Source organism: Pezoporus wallicus, unplaced genomic scaffold (genome assembly GCF_028554395.1).
Source record: "Pezoporus wallicus isolate ANWC-B61680 ecotype Strahan unplaced genomic scaffold, APGP_CSIRO_Pwel_v1 scaffold_6885, whole genome shotgun sequence".
In the NCBI taxonomy this organism is placed as follows: Eukaryota; Metazoa; Chordata; class Aves; order Psittaciformes; family Psittacidae; genus Pezoporus; species Pezoporus wallicus.
This window is the reverse complement of record NW_026638858.1, coordinates 2,211,948-2,232,892: the sequence shown is the minus strand read 5'-3', so window position 1 is coordinate 2,232,892 and position 20,945 is coordinate 2,211,948. Positions and strand designations below refer to the sequence as shown.

The following is a 20,945-nucleotide window of genomic DNA, read 5'->3' as shown; positions in this document are numbered from 1 at the left end:
TGTGTTTGTAGGTTGTGTTTTCTCTTCCACAGGGGACTTCTACCTCCTGTGTTCCCAGTGGTATCTCTGAGAGCATGGGGCAAGTTTAAAGAGCAGTCATGCTTTTGATGAATATCTCGTCATCAGCCATTAGCAGTGGCCTTGCCAAAGAATAGCAGAGAAAAAGTAACGAGAGTTAGTAACAGCAGCTTGAAGAAACCACATTCATGAGAGTTGTGCACTGCCTGAGCTCTTGCCAAAAAAAGAAAAAAAAGGGAAAAAAAAAGTATCTCAGAGTTTTTTGCTTTTTCATCTTTCTTTGCATGTTAGGTCTCAGAAAGGATGGATGCAGGTAAAAATATGGCCAGCTCAGACTAGCGCTCTCCTCTGGTGTCCCTTTTGTCTGTTTTCAGCTATGTGAAGTATTGTTAAAGGGCCAGGGAAGGGCCACCTTCAGCATATTCCAAGTCCAGCTCATTTTCTTTACCTGAAAACACAGAAATGAGAAACTTCTCAGTAAATGAATGAATGTCATCTAATGTCTTCTTGAAGAAAAAGCTTTTGTGGGGTGCAGCTTCTTAATAAACTGGAGAACAAAAGATTGGGACGGAACAGCCATATAGGATGTAGGTGCCTCATTCAAACTCAGAATTTGAACCTTTATTTCCCATCTTCCAGTTGAGTGCCTTTATAGTTGGATCATTACCCATACAATTCTCTTTCCCTCCATAAAAATCCTTAGGAATGACTTCAGTTTTTGGATGTGAAATAAAAGGAAAATTCATCCTCACAGCTATCACAGATCCAGACTAGGACTTGATTTTTTTTCCCCCCATGTGAAATATTTGCAGAGAAAGAGCAAACACTGGAGCTTTTCCTATTTTTAATTCTTGTCCTTCCACAAAATATCCTACTATTTTTATATGACACCACTTTAGTCTTTATGGCAGGGTGGCCGTGTATTTAACTATTTCTTTAGTGTCTTTACATTTGATAAGATGACAGACTCCGTGCCCTGTCATTTCTTACTCTGACCCTTTTAAAGAATATGTTTGAAAAATATACTTGCTACTCTCAGTCATGCATACTGTAGAATTGTGGCCAATTTTAAAGAAGAATCGTATATCTTTGGTAGCAGCTCAGCCACACTCATGCAAGTTTCTGGATGTATTTTCCATAAAACTTTTCTGAAGTGCTGTTGTTGAATTTATAGCTGTTTTTAACTACCTGCTTTTTTTGCTTATTCTCTCTCTTTGATCGTTTAAAATATAAATTAGAAATCAGTATCTTCCAGCATATTTTGCAGCAGGGACTGACATTAAAGAACCATTTAGCTTGTTAGTGATATCCTCCTCCTTAATTGTTCTTTTGATTCCATCTTCTGGCTACTATCCTCTCAAGCTTTCTGATAGCTTGATATTATTCAAGTCTTTAGCTAATTTTTCTCTGAATTTCTTCTTCACTGTCTTTTAATGTCCACCTTATATTTGGCCTGTCACTTTTGAAAGTGTCATTCAGCTGAATTTCCTTTTACTAAAGTCTTCTGGTTTGAACATGCCTGGATCAAATTGCCTTTTAAAATATCTATTCATAAGCTGGTTTTCTTGCCTGTATCCAGCTTTCTTGTCTGTACTCTATTATTAACTAACATTGATGCAGTCTTAGTTTACTCATCTCCATTCTTTTGACATTAGCTGCTTTCTTAATCTTTCTTCTTCCGCCTTCTTTTTCCTTTGTTTTAAACTGCACTCTTCCACTTTCATTTCTAATGCTAATATTCATCTGCAAAACCCTGTCATAGATACTAAACGTATTTGCTTTGTCGTCATGTGTGTTACTTGGCTCCAGTCGTACTTCTGATATCAGCAGTTGTCCTGTGAGGTAAATCCTTTCTCATACTTTGGATTTGTTTGAAGAAATAAGAGTCTGAAATGTCTAAACCTTGTCCCAGCTTACTTCTGACCACTTGCTTGTGGTTTATTAGCTTTATCTCGCTTTGTTTTTCCCTTAACTTTACACACTATATATTTTTCCTGGAGGAAATCTGAAGGTCATTGCATCTACTAGTATTTTCTGCTAATGTTTTATTACTGGACATAGTTTGAAATGGAATGAGGTGCAACTGCTTTTTTTCTAATTATTTTTTAATAGGAACATTATTACTATTAATTCAAAGAACATGAGTTATATGGTAATGGGGTCAGTTGTTATTACTACCTATTTGCATTTGAGCTGTCTTTGCTCATGCTCATTGTTTCAAGAATAAGCACTGCTTTAAAGAGATCTTGTTCTAAAAAGCGTGATGTGAGAGAGAAGAAACAAGCAAGTAGATGAGGGGAGGAGGAGCGCAGGGTAATAAAAATAATACTATCAGACTATTTCTGTGGTATTTCTGTTTTTTCAAAGCAGTCCTGGCAGAGGATGAAGCCTTAGGGGCTGGGCACTGTGAGCTTCTTTCTAAATGCAGGGGTGAAGGATGCATTTTTTTACAAGTGGTGACTCTTCACTAAAATTAAAAATTTGGCTATAAGTGGAATGGTGGAATAGCCCTACCAAAGAAAAGAAAATCCTTCTATATTTTTCTTCTGTCTTCCTCCTCTTTACTGTTTTGATGCCATGAGATATGTTAGTAATAAAATATCTTAGCAGGTCTGCATTTGGTTCTCTGCTTCACCATGGGATTGGTTTGGTTTGGCAAGTCACCTTCTGCAGTGCAGTTTGGTGTCAAAGAACTCTTTTCAGAGCAATTTAGGTGCTCCTCAGAACCTCAATAAATGTGTGCCAGCAACTTTAAGAACGAACTGACTTATCTCATTCTTATACCTCAGTTTTCAATGTGCAAAGTCAAAGTAGCATTTCAATACCTCTCAGAAATGTTACACAATAAAAAGTGTAAAGCATTTCAGTTACTATATCAGTAAAAGCTTTCAGATGACCTCTGAAATAAATTTTAGTAGCTCTCATTGGAAATTCATCCCAGATAGACAAGTATGTTTAATTTGTAACGTTGCAGGAGGAAAAATATAAGGCAGCAGGCAAAACATGAAATCTAATCTTAAAGATGCAAAAAAGGATATATTTTCAGAGGAGAATGCAATTTTGAGTTGATAGTATACTCATGTGCCTTTGTCACATTTAATCTTGCTAGCAGGGACATCAAAGGCAAGGTGTAGCAACCTGAGTATATATATAGGATCCCTAGATGGCTTATACTCTGGCTAACAGCTTGTACTGTGATGCCTATGGCATCATTGTGTTATTACTCTTATCATCTTTGCAAAGTAATTTCTGCAACCTGTGCTATAATTGTACCTTTATTTTGCAGTGCTTGTACATTCAGGGCAGTTGCAGTGCTCCTTCTCTCTGTAGATGGATTGCAACTTATGTCTTAATGTTTGCAAATTTGGAAGAAGGAAGAGACTGCAAATGTTCAGCTCCATTTCAATGATACCTGTCTCTGTAAGGGGAGCTGTGAGAGTGAGATTGTTGGGAGAAGATTTGACCATCCTGTGTGAGGTAACTCACAGCCGAATTCAGCTGACTGTGTTTTCTTTTCCTAAAGATCCTCCCAGGAAGCGTGTGGACTCCCCAATGCTGAACAGGCATGGGAAGCGGCGTCCAGAAAGGAAGTCGATGGAGGTTCTCAGTGTGACAGATGGCGGCTCCCCAGTCCCTGCTCGCAGAGCTATTGAAATGGCACAACATGGACAGAGGTGGGTCTCTGCTTTACGCAGGAGTCCTGCCTGTCGGGGTTTGCTCCTCCCTTTTATGTTATACATACAAAAGAGCTGCGGAGCTTTTCTGTTTGCACCAGCACTCATTGCAACTTCCAAACACATTTGCAACATGATGTGACAGCCAGCAGCGCTTATGCACACAGGGCCAGCAGTCTTTCCAGGGGCTTCAGGGTTCTGTTTGCTTACAGCTTTTGCTCAGGAAACCACTACATCCTCTGGACAAGATTCATCTCACCTCTTTTTAATTGTCAAGAACATAGGCATTCAGTCTAAGCTTGTGATACAGGCTGTCACTCTAGGTAGTGGGGACAGATGAGGGCTTTGGAAGGTCTCAGATACATATGTCCTCTGTTCTAACAATCTTAAGATAAATTACCCTCTGGTTGTTCCTCTCTGTCTTCACAGCCTACAACAGGAATCTAGTCTTGGACTAGGTACCTAGCTTTTGGGCACCCAAAGTTAAATGAAATGAGCCCCACCCTCCATGTCATCAGAACAGCTTGAATCTGGAAAGCCCTGTCCAGGAACTTGAAGATGCCTCTAAAATACGCTGTCAGAGCCAGCATGCATCTGACCCAAACAAATTATCACATGCCTGTCAAGTAATGGAATATGCATAATTTTGGCTCTTTTCTATCAAAAAAATTGTCAGTTTTGTGGAGAAACAGCAGAGGAAAATGATATCTTCTCAAGCAAGGAGAGTAGGCAAACTGTGGAAGTCCCCCTATGTGAACCATGGAAGCTGCTTCCTCAGTCCCTATGACTAGCCTAAGGGAAGCACACGCATTTGGATTCACACTTGCATAAATCAATCAGTATAAAAGAACACTTCACATAAATGTACGATGATGATGCTGTAACTCCTGTTTCATCTTTATGACATGATTTTTTTGTTCAGCTGCAAAGATCTGCTCAAAAAGAGCCTTCTGTGCCCAGAAACTCCCTTTGCTGACTGAGAACTGGATGAAGAAAGGAAATAATTTTATGTCCAGAGGCCCCTAGAATTGCTGGAAAGTTTTGCGGGCAACTGTTTCAGTTTTATCTACAGTGAGGGAAAAATGGTGATTTGCAGAATCTGCTAGGATTTAATTCAGACTTGGATATGTGGCCTTGAGATGCACTGCCATAAAGATTTTTCATTGTAGTGTAGGTTAAAAACCTGTCTTAAATATATAGGTTGCTTTGGTGTGAAATCTGGGCAAAGGAAGTGTTCAGAACAAGGCGTGCTCAGTGTTATTCATAGGCCTCACTGTGATGAGGATGACCACAACACAGGCAAACAGTTGCTCACTCCTTATTCAGCTTGCAGTATTTAATCTTGTGCCTGGAAGGTGCATGGGTCATGAAGCTGCCAGGGCCAGACAGTGCTCCAAACAGGAGATGTTAGATTGATCCCAAAGTTTTCCAAGAGCAGAAACCATTTCTTCCAGCTCTCATCTTTGACTTTGGATTCAAACATCCAAAGAAGCAAAGCTGTGTCTTGCTATCCAAAGTTTGGTTAACTTTTGGTTTTAAATGTCTCACTCAGTTCTGCATATGAGGGTACAATTGAAGTCAGAAGGTCTGAGGTGAGTTCAGAGCAAAGACAGACTCAGGCTACATGTCAATAAAGAAGGGCTTTGGCTTAAGGACGAAGCAAAACCTGCCAGGCACAAAAGAGATACAGGACAATGCATACCACAGCTCAGAGCTGGACATAAAGGTGTGATTAAGGGTGGAGAAAGGGATGTAATAACACCATGACTGATGGTGATGGGCTTGGTAGTACTTGTTTTGGAAGGGGTTAAAGGGAAGATGTTATTTTACTCCATGTGTGAGCTTCCATAATTCATACCATCCACATCCACAGACAACAACAGCATATTTTGTGTTGCTGGCAGCACAGTCATTTGTAAGTTGAACTGGCTTCATTAACGAACACCACTGCATGGGGGTTGTCTGGGAACGATGCATTGCTGATGGGTTACCATCTGTCAGAACAGTCAGTAACAAAACAAGTGCCTTCCACCAAGAAAGGGAATTTTTAATGGCTAGTTGCATGCTATATTCCATGAAATAACCTACTGACAGTGGATTTTACAGCAGTCGGGTTTAGATCCCAGAGGTGGATGCTTTTTTAAGAATGACAATTTTGGTCTCAACAGATGACTATTAAGCGCTGTTATCCTACAACACTAGGAAGACAGGGAGGTGGACCATAGGAACAGGTCTTCTGTTTAGACGCAGATGGCTTATGTAAACATCCAAAGACAAAGAGCCATTGCTTCTTTCTTGAGCTGTCATACATGTCTAACAGTGGGCAGAACACACCCATGTGTCCTGTAATTTAGCCCTATTGTCCTCTTTCCAAGTAGCAAATAGGTGTTTGCTTGCATAACAGGGATTTATGTCATAACCTCTGGTTTATGTGTCTGTGTGATGAACTGTGCTTTTGGTAAGCATGTGGGGACATTACATGTGTCTAGTGTTGGCTTGTTTAAGGGCATATCTTTCCACTGAGGTTTGAAACTTGGCAGTCTTCAGCCCTACAGGCTGAGAAAGTATTAGTGAAAAACATAGACCTTCAGTGACTTACTTTTGGATAACGGAGATGCAGAACTCAGCACAAAGGCTGTTTGTTGAGCTTACAGACTCCTTGAAATGTTTGTGCTGACCTCTCCATTGGGTCTTTGTATATGGCAAAGTTAGTATGCACAACCACCAGCCAGCCTAAAATTCCCGGTTTTCCCTGTTGTCAACTATATGAGTTCATAACTACATCTTAATTGCTTCTGCTTTTGTGGTATCCACACCTCTCAAACTATCTGGTATTTTGTTGAAAAGTCAAAAGAAAAGAGGTAGCTTCTGAGCTTAGTTTTAACACCAGCTAATTTGTCCCTTGTGCCAAAATCACACAGACTAGAAAGAATTCCATGGGAGCTAGAATCTGTCAGAGGTATGCCAGAAATTTTCAACAGCTCTGCTGTGAGAATCCAAAAACTGTTCTAAAATGGGCTTCATTCGCTATTCATTTTCTTCTGGTTATTGAAGTGGATAGCTTGCATGAAAGATCAGCTAACATTAGAAAGCAGTGTTTTATGAAACAGTGAAGGATATTACCAGGGAAATATATTACAGAGAGCTGCCCTTCTGCAAAGTCTAGAGAACTTTGCTTCTAAGCTTCAGGGATTTGGACCCAAAATTATAAAGAAGGGCATTTCTCTGTGCAGGGAGTGTAGGGAATATTACTGGGAGTAAGTGGTAATGGACCCTACATATCAGAATACAGAATGGATTACTGTTCCTCTAGGAGGCTCTATGGTTCGATTTTAACCTTTTCTCCCAGATTGTGGTTAGTGTTGAGGTCTTCTAGAAAAGTCTGAGTAATGAGTGCTTTGCAATTTGGGCCTTCAGGCATGGTCTGTTTTCCCTGGACAATGTGACAAAGTAGCTGATACTTTGGTTGGGTAAAGGAGAGCAGGGATTACAAGTATGCATGGGGGAAGTCATCTTAAGACCTCATAAGTCAGGGGGAGATAATGAACTTGGCTTGAGCCAAGTTGGAAAGTAAAAGAGGTTTTTCAAAGTATTGCTTAAAAGGGGAGGATGGGCTGGGGGGCCGGGTGTCCAGCATTGCTTCAGGTGACTCTCTTTTATAAATGTCCACACTAGTAACTCTGTTTTCTCGCTTTGTTCCTGCCATAGTAAAACAATGTTCAGTAAAAGCCTGGATATCTCTGAAGCCAATCCCAAATTCAACAAAGAAGAAAGGTATAAACACTGACAATATGTTCCTCTCCTCTACCTCACTGCTGAGACCTTAAAGATGCAGTACTTACCTTCTCTGTGTGGGGACATAGCTGTTCTCTCTTTAGAGAGAAAGAAAGAAGGTAGAACATTTACAGCCCCACACTATACATATTTTTGTACAGTACCATTCATTTGAGGCTATCCCCAATGCAGCCTGTGAGACACACAATACAGTGTGACTGTACCAGTGTTTTCTCCACTAAAATTTCATCCTACTGCTACTTCTGGTTCAGTTCTGCCATGAGTGAGCATGCCCAGGGTAGAAGACGTACTTGCTAAGACTGCTTTGGAATATAAAACACTAGGAAAGCCCACAGTGCTCCACCCCCAGCACTAGAAATAGCAACACAACTGATTTAGTGACAACAATGGTAGGAAACTTTGGAAATCCCGTCTGAGCAAAATATTAAGTCCCTGCAGCTAAGAGACAAACTCCTTAAGACTACCCTGGCTGCAGCAGAGAGCACAGGAGGAAAAGATGATCAAAGATAGTTTTTGGAGGATGATTCCAGTCTAGCAGTTCAAGTGGCAGATGGTGAAGAATAACAAAAAGGATAACTCACAACTGTGAATAGAGGCACAATGGAAGACATGCAGGCCACTAGATTTAGGGAGTTTAACTGGACTCATGTGGATCCATAAACAAACAAACAAAAATGTTTAGACTTTTGGGAAGGCTTTTAGTGAACATCTTATTCCTAAAATTTCAGTCTTAGAAAAAGAGAATTTTTCTCTAATGTTAAAAACTGGCATCCTAATTGGATAATTCTTCATCAAAATGTAATCCTTATACATTTTGGACAAACTCTTAGCTTACTCAAAGGTTAAGAGTGTTCTGTATGATTCAAAAAGGGGGAAACAGTGGGTTCTTTAAAGGAACCTGTGGACTTGGCAAACCATTCTTCTTCCTGTTTTCCCTTTTAATAAAAATCTTTGTATTTAAAGATACATGTGACCTTTAAACCTCACAAGACTTAATGTGTGAGGGACAGCCCCTGTTTTGGCCTTTTGCAGGCTGAGGCAGTCCTGGGTAGCCAGCATTTCAACTCTCAAACCTGCCATAATGAAGAACATCACGCATCTGCAGGAGAGGTTGTGCCTTATGTATTGCATAAAGCGCCCAAGATAAGATAGGAACAAACACTGGACTTGAACTATTAGAAACCTCTAAGTGTTGCAGCCATGAAGAAGTAGTGGTTATACAGTCTTTAGTGACTGGGCTGTCCTAGACTGTTACTATAGACATGGGAATTCCTGTTCCTTTCTCTGATTCCCCTTAAAAATTCTGTTCTTGAACATGCATTTCTTGCATTAGAAGTCAGTCTGAAGCTACTCTGAAGATGAGCTTTTCCACAGTAATTAAAAGTCAGGTCCCATAAGAGAAGTGCAGAAAGTTTGTTTGTGACAGAAGAAGGGTCTTTCAGCAGATGTTTCCAGCACCATTCATTGTCCCTCTTTCTCTAGCAACTGCTACAGCTGTGTTAAGAGCAGAAGAAACAGCCTTTCAGTAACCACTGAGGGAATTTCTTAAATACACATGGGCATTTTGTGTTCCCTTTCAAAGGTGATATTTTTCAGAGTACAGCAGGAGGAGGTTAGAGCACTGAATGAGCATCAGCCAGGGTCCGTCTCATTGAAGAACCAAGCTCATTTTTGGAGGATCACATTTTCTGTGGTCTTACCTCCCTCCCACTTCTAAGAGTTAGATGAAGGACCTCAGTGGTGGGAAAGCAAGAGGACCTGGATTCTGGATCTGTGCACGGACACATAAAAGGAATTGATAGGCAGCAAAGAGAACCCCAGCAAAATGGGGTTAGCTAATCATGGTGGCCATTAAATTTTTGGCCAGTGTTCAATTATCCAACTTTATGATGTCTTTTTTAAAGGAATACTGCATCTTTAAGGGTCCCTTCCCTCTAGATGCACATGGTTGTCTTAGTAGCTGAGGCCACTGTCCCTTTCTTTTTCTTTTTCTTTCTTTCTGACTTTCACCCCCTCTTTCAGTGCTTCTCTTCTTCTGTATCTGGGTTGCTGCAGCTCCGTAGTTCACTTGCTTCAGTATAGTAGGGAATGCACATGTCTGCGCTTCTGGGTCTATTGTGTCCTGGGATTGTTCATTTTTTTTAAACCTCATTCCCTTTTCCTTTACCCGACTGTTGATTTGCTTTTCATTCTCTTTGTTAACCTCTTCAGTGCCTCCCCTGTCGGGAAAATGACTTGAAAGAAAAATGAAACAACCTTCTTGCACCCATTCTATTTACATTTTAATATTCTTCATGTGTGAATATGGGTGTATTTTCTGTGTAAATATACACACATGTTCCAGTATGCAATGAGTGTCAATTTGCTCTTCTCAGTTACATCACTGTAGATAGATTTGTACAGGCACAATTGAGGACAGCGTTTGTCCCTAAATATATACATATCCATGTATTTGTATATATATGAATTAGATGTTTCCCAAATTTGCACTCCAGGCTGAAATACAAATGGAGTGTCACTCAAACACATGAAAAAAAAACTTACTGTAATGCTTCTTTCCACTTCTCTGTCAATCTGTAGCAAAACAGCTTTTTCTTTCTATTCTAACTATGTTTTAATTTTAACTTTTCTCAAAACTGCCTTGCGTCGCCCAGCCCAGCATTTGCAATGTTGATGTAACCAGAAGCATGGCTAGTTGCACTGAGCAGTAAACTGTGAAATCTACTGGGCATATATTAAATTTGGCATTTCTGTTGGTGACTGTCTTGTGGAGAATGGATTTTCCTCACCCAGCCAGGGGTAGCTTTGGCAGCTTGGGAGCCTGTTATTGAAAATGGGGAGAATGAGAGAGAGAGAGAGAGAAAGAAACAGAGACAAAAAAAAAAGTGCTGCATCTGACTTGAAAATAATTTGGCTTAATAACACCAGATTATTTTGTTTGTTTGTTCCTAATCTAATCTAAATTAATGTGAAAAGGTGGTGACACTTTCCTGAGTTTGTTTACTTGCACACCTGAAAACTTAATAACCTGACTGTTCTTTTTGATCTTGAATGCTTTGGTTAGTAGTGGAAAATTAAGAATACTGAAGTTTTTGTCACTAGGCTTCAAAGTCAATATGCCAGAGATTTATTCTGCTTTTAGAGCTGCTGTTTCAGACTCTTTTCAGCACAGCATTGATTTATTCTCCATTCACATTTGAAAGATTTTCTTTGCAACCTTTAAGACCCAGAGACTGAATTTATTTCAAATGAAAAATGAGATCCTGGAGCATAAGATGGCATCCACAGAGATAAGTACTGGGTTGCTGAGCTGGTATGTTCTAGCTGATCTGAATTCCTGACTATAAGGCCATCATGACTAATAAGCCAGTATCAAAGCAGATTCACAGCTTGAGCTACAATCCTGTACCCTGGGCTCCCAAGCTGGCTCAGAAATGCATGCTTTAATAACCAATATGTTTCACAGTTCATTCGTGGCAAAAAAAAAAAATGAAGTACTTCTTACCAGGCCAGCTTGGGGGACAGAGGGACACTACACTGAGCAAACTGGGGACAAAAAGAACAATTTCCTTGATAACAGTCTGATAAGAACTCTGCCTTATCTAAGAGGCAGAAAAGAAATGCATCATGAAGTATGGACCCCATTGCTCTGCTGACTGCTTTAATTGGGATTTGGCTGGGATTTTCTTTTTTTGCAGCTTTCGTATGTCCCTCTCCATACTCCCCAGTGCCAAAGTTGGATGTGTCTGCAATACTGTAAGCAGGACAAAAGTTATTTTCTGGTAAATGCAACTGTCCCCCTAGTGTTCCTGGTCTCTGAAGACATGGGCACCAGTGGCTATAATTATGACCGTTCAGTACTCCTAACAGTATTTCACTCTGCTTTTCCTACTCTTCTTTCCACCTGCCTCCACATCCCTCTCTCTGTCTCTCTCCCTCTCTCTTCATTTTCCCTTTCCGAGGATGGCGAGTGCTGATCCATTGGGGTAAGCTCTAGTTTTGGATTTTTCCTGTTTCGGGACCTGTTGTATCTTGTAGAGAAACATTTCATTTGCACTTCACAAATACAATGCTGGCTTATACACTTCAGTGACTGAGGCTTTACAGCAGGGAGAAAGAGAGAGAGATGTGGGAAGAAGCATTTTTGGTGCTTTTGTGCGTGTTTGTATGCTATATGTTGGAGTCACACTCCGTATAATTTACTTTTGGGTTCTTTTCAGTTCTCTTGTTTGTCTCTGTGTTTCAGTGTCTGTGGGCACAGAGAACTATCCTCAGACTGTGCACATACCAGGACACCTTCTGAGAATTAACCCCCCCTTCTCTGTTTAGCACTTTTTGTATCTGTTTGGTACTCTTCAGTTAATTTTGATCCTAATTTATCCTTTTTTTCTTCCTTTTTTTTTAAGATGAAGCTGAATCCCATCTGTGTCATTAAAAAAAAATGCTGGGTATTCCCTCTCTTTTTAATATATGTTTTCTTAAGAGGTGAACAGGTGGCCCTATAGACAGATACATCTTCAAAGCTCTTTATTTTCAATAGAGGTCACAGATACAACTAGGAATGCAGTCATGCTTCAAGTTAAAGTTCCATTTATAAATACCTAACAGAAGGAGAATAATTAATAAATGATTTAATAAAAACATTGTAATAGATCACTACAGACTACAGCAAAAGCTTATTTAGAAGGTACATACTGAGAAAGCTTATTAGCACCAGTAACGTTTACTTCTCATGTTTGTAGCATGCTTTACTATTTATTAATTCTTTCCAAACCATTTATAAATGGAATTTCAGTATAACTGGCCAACTAAGGAAGGTGGTGCTGTTCGACATCACCTTCTGTGTGTGTTGAAAGGAAGAAGAGGTGTGTTACCAACACCTGCGGTCCTTTCTCCGTACTCTTTGTAAGGCTTCATCTTACAAGTGGTTATTACCTTGAGTAGACCTCCTGACGTAAGTTTATGGATTCCCAGAGAGAGCTGTTATAGTCACTATTATTTGCACGGTTGGGACTGTAAGACAGGAGATTCAAAGATATTCTATTCATATTCCCTAGATCAAGGAGCAAGAAAGCACAGTTTGTATCTTTTAGACACCCAAGAGTAGTAGTGATGAAATTTTGTAACACACAGTGCCTGACTGCTCACCTATTGCATATTAATTCAGGTCGTTTTCAGGTGTCTCATACCCTGAAATATACTTCAGAATTTTTTTCAGTTTATTTGAGTAAGCAAGCAAAGAAGAGTATCAAATTCCACCCAATTCATACTTGAAGCAAGCAAGAGGTTGAGAATGACTTTCAAAACTACATATGGAATCAAACCAATTCAAAATTTCTAAGGCATTTCACCCAGGGACACAAATCCAATGCATTACTGCACGCTGCATGCATGCTGCAGGCTCCCCTTCTTGGAAGCATGGCTCCAGCTTGACCAGCTAAGAGGCTGTATTCAGCATCCTGGTAAAGCTGTGCTATAAAAGCAAGTTCTGCTGGGATTGCAAAAAGGTACCGAACTCCCGTTTGATTATAAGAAAGATTTCTGTGAGATGGTTATTCAAAGAAGAGACAAATGCTGAATCTGACCCAAATGTTTAGTGTTGGCTGTGAAGCCTTTATACACTACTGGTGTGTGCTAGCAGATGCATTGTTTAAAGCACTTGAAAATTAATCTGAGTGAAGAGCTACATAGAGGTGTTCTGTACATGTGCTGTATGTGTAGTATGTTTACCAGGTCAGCTACATTTTTCTTTCTTGTATTTCTCTGCCTACACCTCAGCAGTGTGAGGCTTCAGCACTTCACCTCTTACAGCTCTCAAGAAATTCTTTGGGTCTCTGAAACCAGCTGTAAACTGGATTCTAGCTCCTCAGTTTCACCATTTAGAGACCACTGGTCTAACATGGATTGGGCTTCATGTGGCTTTCCCTTTGACAGCAGCTGGCTAAAATGAGTAAAAAAAGTTACTTTAAAACAATGGATCTTTAACTTGGATATGTTGAAGTATCAAATAGATTGAATAAGGTATGCAGTCATCATATCTACACCCCATGCGTGCATTTTGTTTCAGTCCTTGGCCTCTGTCTTTCATAGCTCAGATGTCTCCAGATTATTGTCCATCTATGAGATGGGACGAATAGCCTGCAATGGTCTCAGTGCCCACATTAGTTTAGAGTGCCGTCTACATCTTCCTTCTTCTAAACATTAGGTCTAACTCCCCTACACTTTTGTTTGTGTTTTTTTTTTTTAATTCATCCCTTCAGGCTTGGCAAAACAGCTATGTCACTTTGGAAGGGACTAAAGAGTCTCTTCTGGGCCTCTAAATCTGAGAGCTGTGTTTGAGGGAATGCTCTCTATCTGAGCAACTGCATTAACTTTTCTGTTTGTATTTTCGACAACTTTTTGATGGCTTCCATTGAGTTAGTGCCCAAGAATACAGCAGTGCAAATCACAGAACAAAATGAGTCACACATTATGTTTGTAGTTTCCTAGACTGTTTTATTTATTGGAATAATTATAGATTTAATACTTCCAATGACATAAATTGCCTGTAGAGACTTTTAGGAAGTTACTTGCTAATAGATATTTCCCACCAGATAAATGTAGTTCATAACCATAGAGATAAGATGTTGTCATATTTTTTCTCCTCTTTCCACCCATAGATCATCCAGGGTCTGCCATACTAATGTCCTGCCTGTAGGGCCTCATGCTTTCATTTTCTGGTGAGAGGGATAAAACTTTAAATTCTCTCTGTTCTTTCATTGCAGCATTTCAGCATAAAGCAGCATTTTCATTACTTTCTTTTGGCCCTGTCCCAGTTCTGTCCACTCTGAGATACAGGAGCAGTACATGTGGTGTTTTTTTAAAAAACTGAATTCTAGCATTTCCCAGCTGAGATGGGAGGGACAAATCTGTTATTTGTGCTTCTTAGCATTTTTGTACTGGAGTATAGAACCTGCCACTGTACTGAGTTTTTATATCCAGCTATGGAACTATGTCTCATATCTAAAGGTAAATTATGGGAGATATATTAAATTGAAGAAGATACAAGGAAGATCTCCTTAGTTTGGCATCATAACCCATACCAGCACTGTCTGGTAAAGGGGAAAAGCTTTGAAAATGTACATTTCTCCGTTCACCCCAGCACTTAAAATTGACCCAGTATTCTTTAAACTCTTTCCACTGCTCCTATATACAATTTCCAGTGTGGACAAACTAAAACTTGCTATAGGGCTTACCTTACTTCTTACGTATTTTGCATGAAAATCAGCAGCAGAAATAAAGCTTGTTTGATAGCAATCATGGATATGGAATGCATTTCCAGGAGGATTTCATACTAACTCTCTCTTCTGTCCCCTACCTCAGGCTCCTAGGCTGGATGAAAACACAGTACACAACAACTCTTTTTCAAATATTGCTTCCAATAAGGAACTGGGAGTTGGGAGGTGGGGCATGTCATATTTTGCCCTCCATGTTTGTGATAATTTGTATTAAAAAATAGGAGGCAAGGGGGTTGGGAGGGGAGAATTCAGGACTATTAATCATGGCAGTCAGGTGAAGTTCCCGACGACTGGAAAAAGGGAAATATAACCCCCATTTTCAAGAAGGGGAAAATGGATGACCCAGGGAATTACAGACCAGTCAGTCTCACCTCTGTGCCTGGCAAAATCTTGGAGCAGATTCTCCTGGAAGGCATGCTAAGGCACATGAAAATCAACAAGGTGCTTGGTGACAGCCAGCATGGCTTCACTAAAAGGGTAAATCCTGCCTGACCAATTTGGTGGCCTTCTGTGATGGGGCTACAGAACTGATGGACAGGGGTAGAGCAGTTGATGTCATCTACCTGGACTTGTGCAAAGTGTTCGGCACTGTCCCACACGACATCCTTGTCTCTAAATTGGAGAGACATCAATTTGATGGATGGACCATTCAGTGGATAAACACCTGGCTGGATGGCCCCACACAAAGAGTTGTGGTCAATGGCTCAATGTCCAGTTGGAGACCAGTAACGAGTGGTGTCCCTCAGGGATCGGTGTTGGGACCAGTCTTGTTTAACATCTTCGTCACTGACATGGACAGTGGGATCAAGTGCACCCTCAGCAAGTTTGCCGATGACACCAAGCTGTGTGGTTCGGTTGATAGGCTGGAGGGAAGGAATGCCATCCAGAGAGACCTTGACACACTTGTGAGGTGGACTGATGCCAACCTCATGAAGTTTAACCATGCCAAGTGCAAGGTCCTACACCGGGGTCGGAGCAATCCCAGGCACAGCTACAGGGTGGGCAGAGAAGAGATTCAGAGCAGCCCTGCAGAGAAGGACTTGAGGGTGTTGGTTGATGAGAAAAGGAACATGAGCAGGCTTCAGTGTGCGCTTGCAGCCCAGAAAGCCAGCTGTGTCCTGGGCTGCATCAAAAGGAGTGTGACCAGCAGGTCGAAGGAGGTGATCCTGCCCCTTTACTCTGTTCTCGTGAGACCTCACCTGGAGTATTGTGTGCAGTTCTGGTGTCCTCAACATAAAAAGGACATGGAACTGTGGGAACAAGTCCAGAGAAGGGCCATGAGGATGATCAGGGGACTGGAGCACCTCCCATATGAAGATAGGCTGAGGAAGCTGGGTCTGTTCAGCCTGGAGAAAAGAAGGCTGTGTGGAGACCTCATAGCAGCCTTCCAGTATCTGAAGGGGGCCTGTAAGGATGCTGTGGAGAGACTCTTCACTAGGGACTGTAGTGACAGGACAAGGGGTAACAGGTTAAAACTTCAAACAGGGGAAGTTTAGATTGGATATAAGGAGGAAGTTCTTTCCTGTTAGGGTGGTGAGGCACTGGAATAGGTTGCCCAGGGAGGTTGTGAATGCTCCATCCCTGGCAGTGTTGAAGACCAGGTTGGACGAGAACTTGATTGATATGGTTTAGTGTGAGGTGTCCCTGCCCATGGCAGGGGGGTTGGAACCAGATGATCTTAAGGTCCTTTCCAATTCTAACCATTCTATGATTCTATGATTCTATTGGAAACACCTGATTGCAAAAAGGAAATAGCAGATTGGAGCTTTTAATCAAGTATCCTGGAACTCAGGTGAGTGTCAGAGAGGACTCTCCCACCACAATTAAGAGTTGGTGGGAACATCTCCTAGTGGGAGTTTAACTCCTAAGTAAGTGTTTAGCTGCATCTCTGGGCACCTAAATGCCTTTTACATTTGTCCAAGATAATCTTTAGGCTTCGCCTGTTATTTATGGTTTGGAAGTAGCTTTTCCTGATGAGTCATACAAGGCAGATTTTAACTCAACGGATTTTCTATATGCACAACACATCTGTGTTGCACTCAGCTACTTCAGTCATAGGAGAGGTTCATAAAATAGCCTTTCAAAAGTGTATCAGACAGTTCTCCTGTTAAAATTACTTTGCATAAGCCTTTATGAGTGCTCCAGATTGTGCTGGGACAAATTTAGGTTTAATCTAATGCAAAAGAATGCCAAGACTGAGCTTCCAGTTTTTGACTTTTGCACTATGATGGGCAGGCTGCAGCAGGGTACAAGGAAAAACAGAAGTGAGAAGTTTCTGCATAGAATGAGTGCCACTGATTTCACAGGGCAAATATAGATTTAATCTGCAAAAAGAAAGAATGCTGAGACTGGCCTTCTGGGTTTCACCTACTTGCTGTGATGGAAAAACTGCAATGAGATATATAGAAAACCATCAGTGAGTAGTTTCTGCAGAGGATATAAATCCAGAGAACAGGACCTGCCATTGTCTTCAGCTGTAACTTACTCTTCCCTTGGAAGTATTTCCTCTGTCATAGTTCACATATTTTTTAATAATTCTACTACTAAAATTTATTTAGTAGCATGTCTGTGACACCATTTCAGGAACTTCTTTTTGGTTTTGCTTTATATTCTCTTATGTATAACCTGGTACTAACTATCTGACCTACGTGCTTTTTAAATACATGTGTGTGCACACACACGCAGACACGTATCTCTACACATACACATGTGCACTGTTTTCCAAGTATCTATAGGATTTCACCTTTTCATGTTTGTTACATAAAGGCAAGTAATTTCTTTCACGGCTCTTACCATAGGTGAAACTTTGGTAGGTTTGCTGTATTAACAAGTTGCATGGTGGTTGTTGAACAACTAGACTTAGCCAAGTCCTTTCCTATAAGATGTTTCAGTCTTCAATACAACTCTTTCTATTTAGAAAGGATAGAAAGCAGCTGCCTCTGGGGTTTACTCATTTACAGTCAAGGGGGTATTTTAACTGCTGGGCAGCCCTCCTCCTAGAAACCACTGCTGCTGAAATGTTTGTGCGTTTGGCCTGTCTGCCCTTTCAGCACATTTAACATAGCACATTTGTATGTTTTATTGTCTACACCCGACATTTTTCATAGGTTGCCTTTGCTGGAGAGCGTAAGAGCATCACAGTATAGGTGACCTTGTCAGCATGTAGAGGGACAGTTTAATCTCCTTTGACTGGCCCTTTTTGAGGGCACCAGCACTGTTATCTTGATATTAGTAAAGTTATCAACAATAGCAGAACTCATTATCCATAGAGAAGACCTGGCTTGTTTCATGCAACCACATCTCTTACTGAAGAGCAGAGATGTTTAATCCATCACTGAGAAGCTGGAAAGGGTTAAGCCAATGTGAGCTTTGATTTCAGTGGGAAGTCATCACATAGGAAACGATTGTGTGTTTGGGTCATGGAGACTTGGGGTTTTTTCTTAATATCTGGAAGAATCCCCTGCCTTTGTGCCTTGGACATGTGGTGCTTTCCCATGTTGCTCATGACAGAGGACGTCTTATTCTTTGTCCACCAGCACTGCACAGAAGGAGAGTTCTCAGCACCAACATGAATGTCTTGACAATCCCTTTTGAATTCAGCAGTTCAGCTTGCACAGGTCAGACGTAGTAGCTTCCAGGGGCTTGATGACCAAAAAGAAGGTAGCAACTCCCTTAATGAAAATGGATCATAGTATCCTCCCTGAGCAACAGCATTTCTTTGTTTTGAGGGTGGGACAACTGAAAAATGTAAGAGTAGTGAACAGAAAGAGTCATGTGCTTTTCCAGGACAGCCTCTCTCCTCCTCACTTCATGCCTGTGCCTGTGGTGGCTGGTGTTCAGGGTTATTACTTGTCCAAGTTTTCTGAGGGCTCTTTTCCTTATTGTGTCCATTCAGGTCTCGGTCAATCAGCGGAGCATCATCTGGGCTCTCCACCAGTCCTCTCAGCAGTCCAAGGGTAAGTGGTGCTGCTTCCAGATCTGTTGGTACAGTTCACTCACACATGCTTGATGCTTTTCAACATCTGTTGCTCCAGAGCTGTGGCTCTTAGCTGGGATGTTTTGTTTTTTCTTGGCAGCTTGTAAATTTTCATGTGTAGCGAAGGAAATGTTAATTGCAAATGCAAGCAGAGAGTTTCTCATACATACTCCCTGCACTGTTAGCAGGGATCTCACTGTGCCCCTGCCCTCTTCAGTCTCAAGCACATAGAATTATGTTGCTATTATGTTGCCATATCCAGCTGAGGTCCAAATATGGCATGGTTTCAGACCAAATATCGGGAGCCATTTCACAGCTACCTTCAGTCAGGTCACAGTAGAGCACCAAACCGTGCCAGTTACAGCGAGCTTCATTCTGTTTGTACTGAATAGTTTGTACTGAATAGTTTGTACTAGAAGGTCAGAAAAAATAAATTACACAAATTTGAGGGCTAGCAAAGTTAAAAGGAAAGTAAGTTGACTAATTAAGACAAGAACTCAAACCCCTATAAATGTTACAGTCGCATGTGCTTATTCAACATGCAGTCAACTAAATATCAGTCCTCAACTAATACTGATACTCAGCTAGCACAAAACATGCTTAATGGAGTATCTGCTGCAAAGTTAATACAGTTTTTAAGTGCAATGACAGAGGCCTTCCTCTCTTGGTAATTTCTTTAGAGATAAGACTGAGTATTCCTAGTGTCTGACAAGGTCAGCTTAGTCACTTCAAGACTGCAGTCCTTACAAAAGTCTACACCTCATCAAGAAGTCTGTAGGGCTATGGTGATCCATGTTTCCTAATTGTCTGGCACAGTGTCTTAGGAAAATTTCCACATCTCTTTCATGACTTCATGAGAAGATGTTATTCCCCAATTGGACAGCCCTCGTGTTAGGCTATGGATATACCTATGGATCTACTCTTAGGTATATGAAGATAACATCAGTATTCCAAGTATTTAAAATTGTAATTCTCCAGTAAGATCGTGTGTAATTCTTAGGCATAAAGACACACTTTCAGGTCTAAATTTATAGGCTAGTAAAAATTCCGTGCTTGCTTGAACTAAAATATATTCTAGACTCCTGTCAATTGTTGCCCTATTTTGCAACTGGCAAAAATGTGTTTGTGATCACATCTGTGTCTTTAACATGCCAGAAAACAGTGAAGATCCATTTCCTTGTTTCTGCACTGGGACTCCTGGATGTCAGTAGAATGAAGGAGAGGTCCTCACTCTTATGCCACTGCAAAATGTACTGAAAAAGAGCAATGGAAACAGTTTTTGCACAAAATAATCATCCAGTGCATCAAACCTAAAACTTGATCTCATTAGTTGATCTCTTGGGATCAATTTCTGACATCTCAGTAGGACTACATCAAAAAATAAGGATGGCAAAATCTGTTCCATAGTTGCTATATCTTACTATTTTTACTTAACAGGTGGTTGATCAAATAGTCTTCAAAGGGATTTAGCAACCAGATGGCATTTTCAGCAGATCATAATAATATTAAGGCAGGTTAAGTTTGAGGCTTAGAAGGAAATGATGGAATAAAAATTGGTGTGGTTTGTTTTTTTTTTTTTTTTTTGCTTTTTTTTTAATGTCCTTACCTATGTTTCTAATAGCACCTTAGATTATTGAAAGAGAACATACTTTAAAAAGCAAATGCACATTTCGCTATACGCACTGCTTAGGTTCAGTTCTATGAGGAACTGAATTCAACAGCAGCTAAAAGTTCTTAGATCTCACAAGATCTCATGGTAGTATTCCCCATTGCACCAGCTGAAATTCAGACTTCTGTATTTTTTTGTGCTTTATTTTATTACTAAAAATGTGGTAGTTAAGGGTGTCCCTTCAAATTGAAAACAGCTTAAGTGGGAGTTGAATTTGAGTTTTTCTTTCAAATTTGTTTCTCAAACCATCGTACGCATAAGATACAAAAATGGCAAGGGAGCATTTGCAGTCAAGCTGTCTAACTTGTATCCTTTGGCGCTATCAGATGCTGATAGTGACTTCCATAGATTAACCACTTTCCTCATCTTTTCCACTTCTTTTTTCATTGGTGATCAGAATTTACCAACATGGCAGAATTCAGTTAACTTTACAATCCTAGTAATAATACAGATGTGTCGATGTAGTGATTTTCTTTTCATTTTGGTGGCCTAGTCCCAAGTTCTTTGAAGTAATTACAAAACTTTGATGCAAACCA

General features: G+C 40.5%; 1 protein-coding gene across 13 annotated transcripts in view; it reads left to right on the top strand.

Moving 5' to 3' along the window:
- Positions 1–20,945, top strand: part of BRSK2 (BR serine/threonine kinase 2) — a 325,977-nt gene that overhangs the window by 270,384 nt on the left and 34,648 nt on the right. For 7 of the 13 annotated variants that reach the window (XM_057412866.1, XM_057412865.1, XM_057412863.1 and 4 more), the window contains 4 exons: positions 3,542–3,692; positions 7,401–7,466; positions 11,450–11,473; positions 18,660–18,720. In XM_057412866.1, coding sequence (XP_057268849.1) covers positions 3,542–3,692; positions 7,401–7,466; positions 11,450–11,473; positions 18,660–18,720 — 302 coding nt within the window. The remainder of the gene's footprint in view (positions 1–3,541; positions 3,693–7,400; positions 7,467–11,449; positions 11,474–18,659; positions 18,721–20,945) is intronic. The other 6 variants (XM_057412868.1, XM_057412862.1, XM_057412871.1 and 3 more) reach the window with 2 other exon arrangements.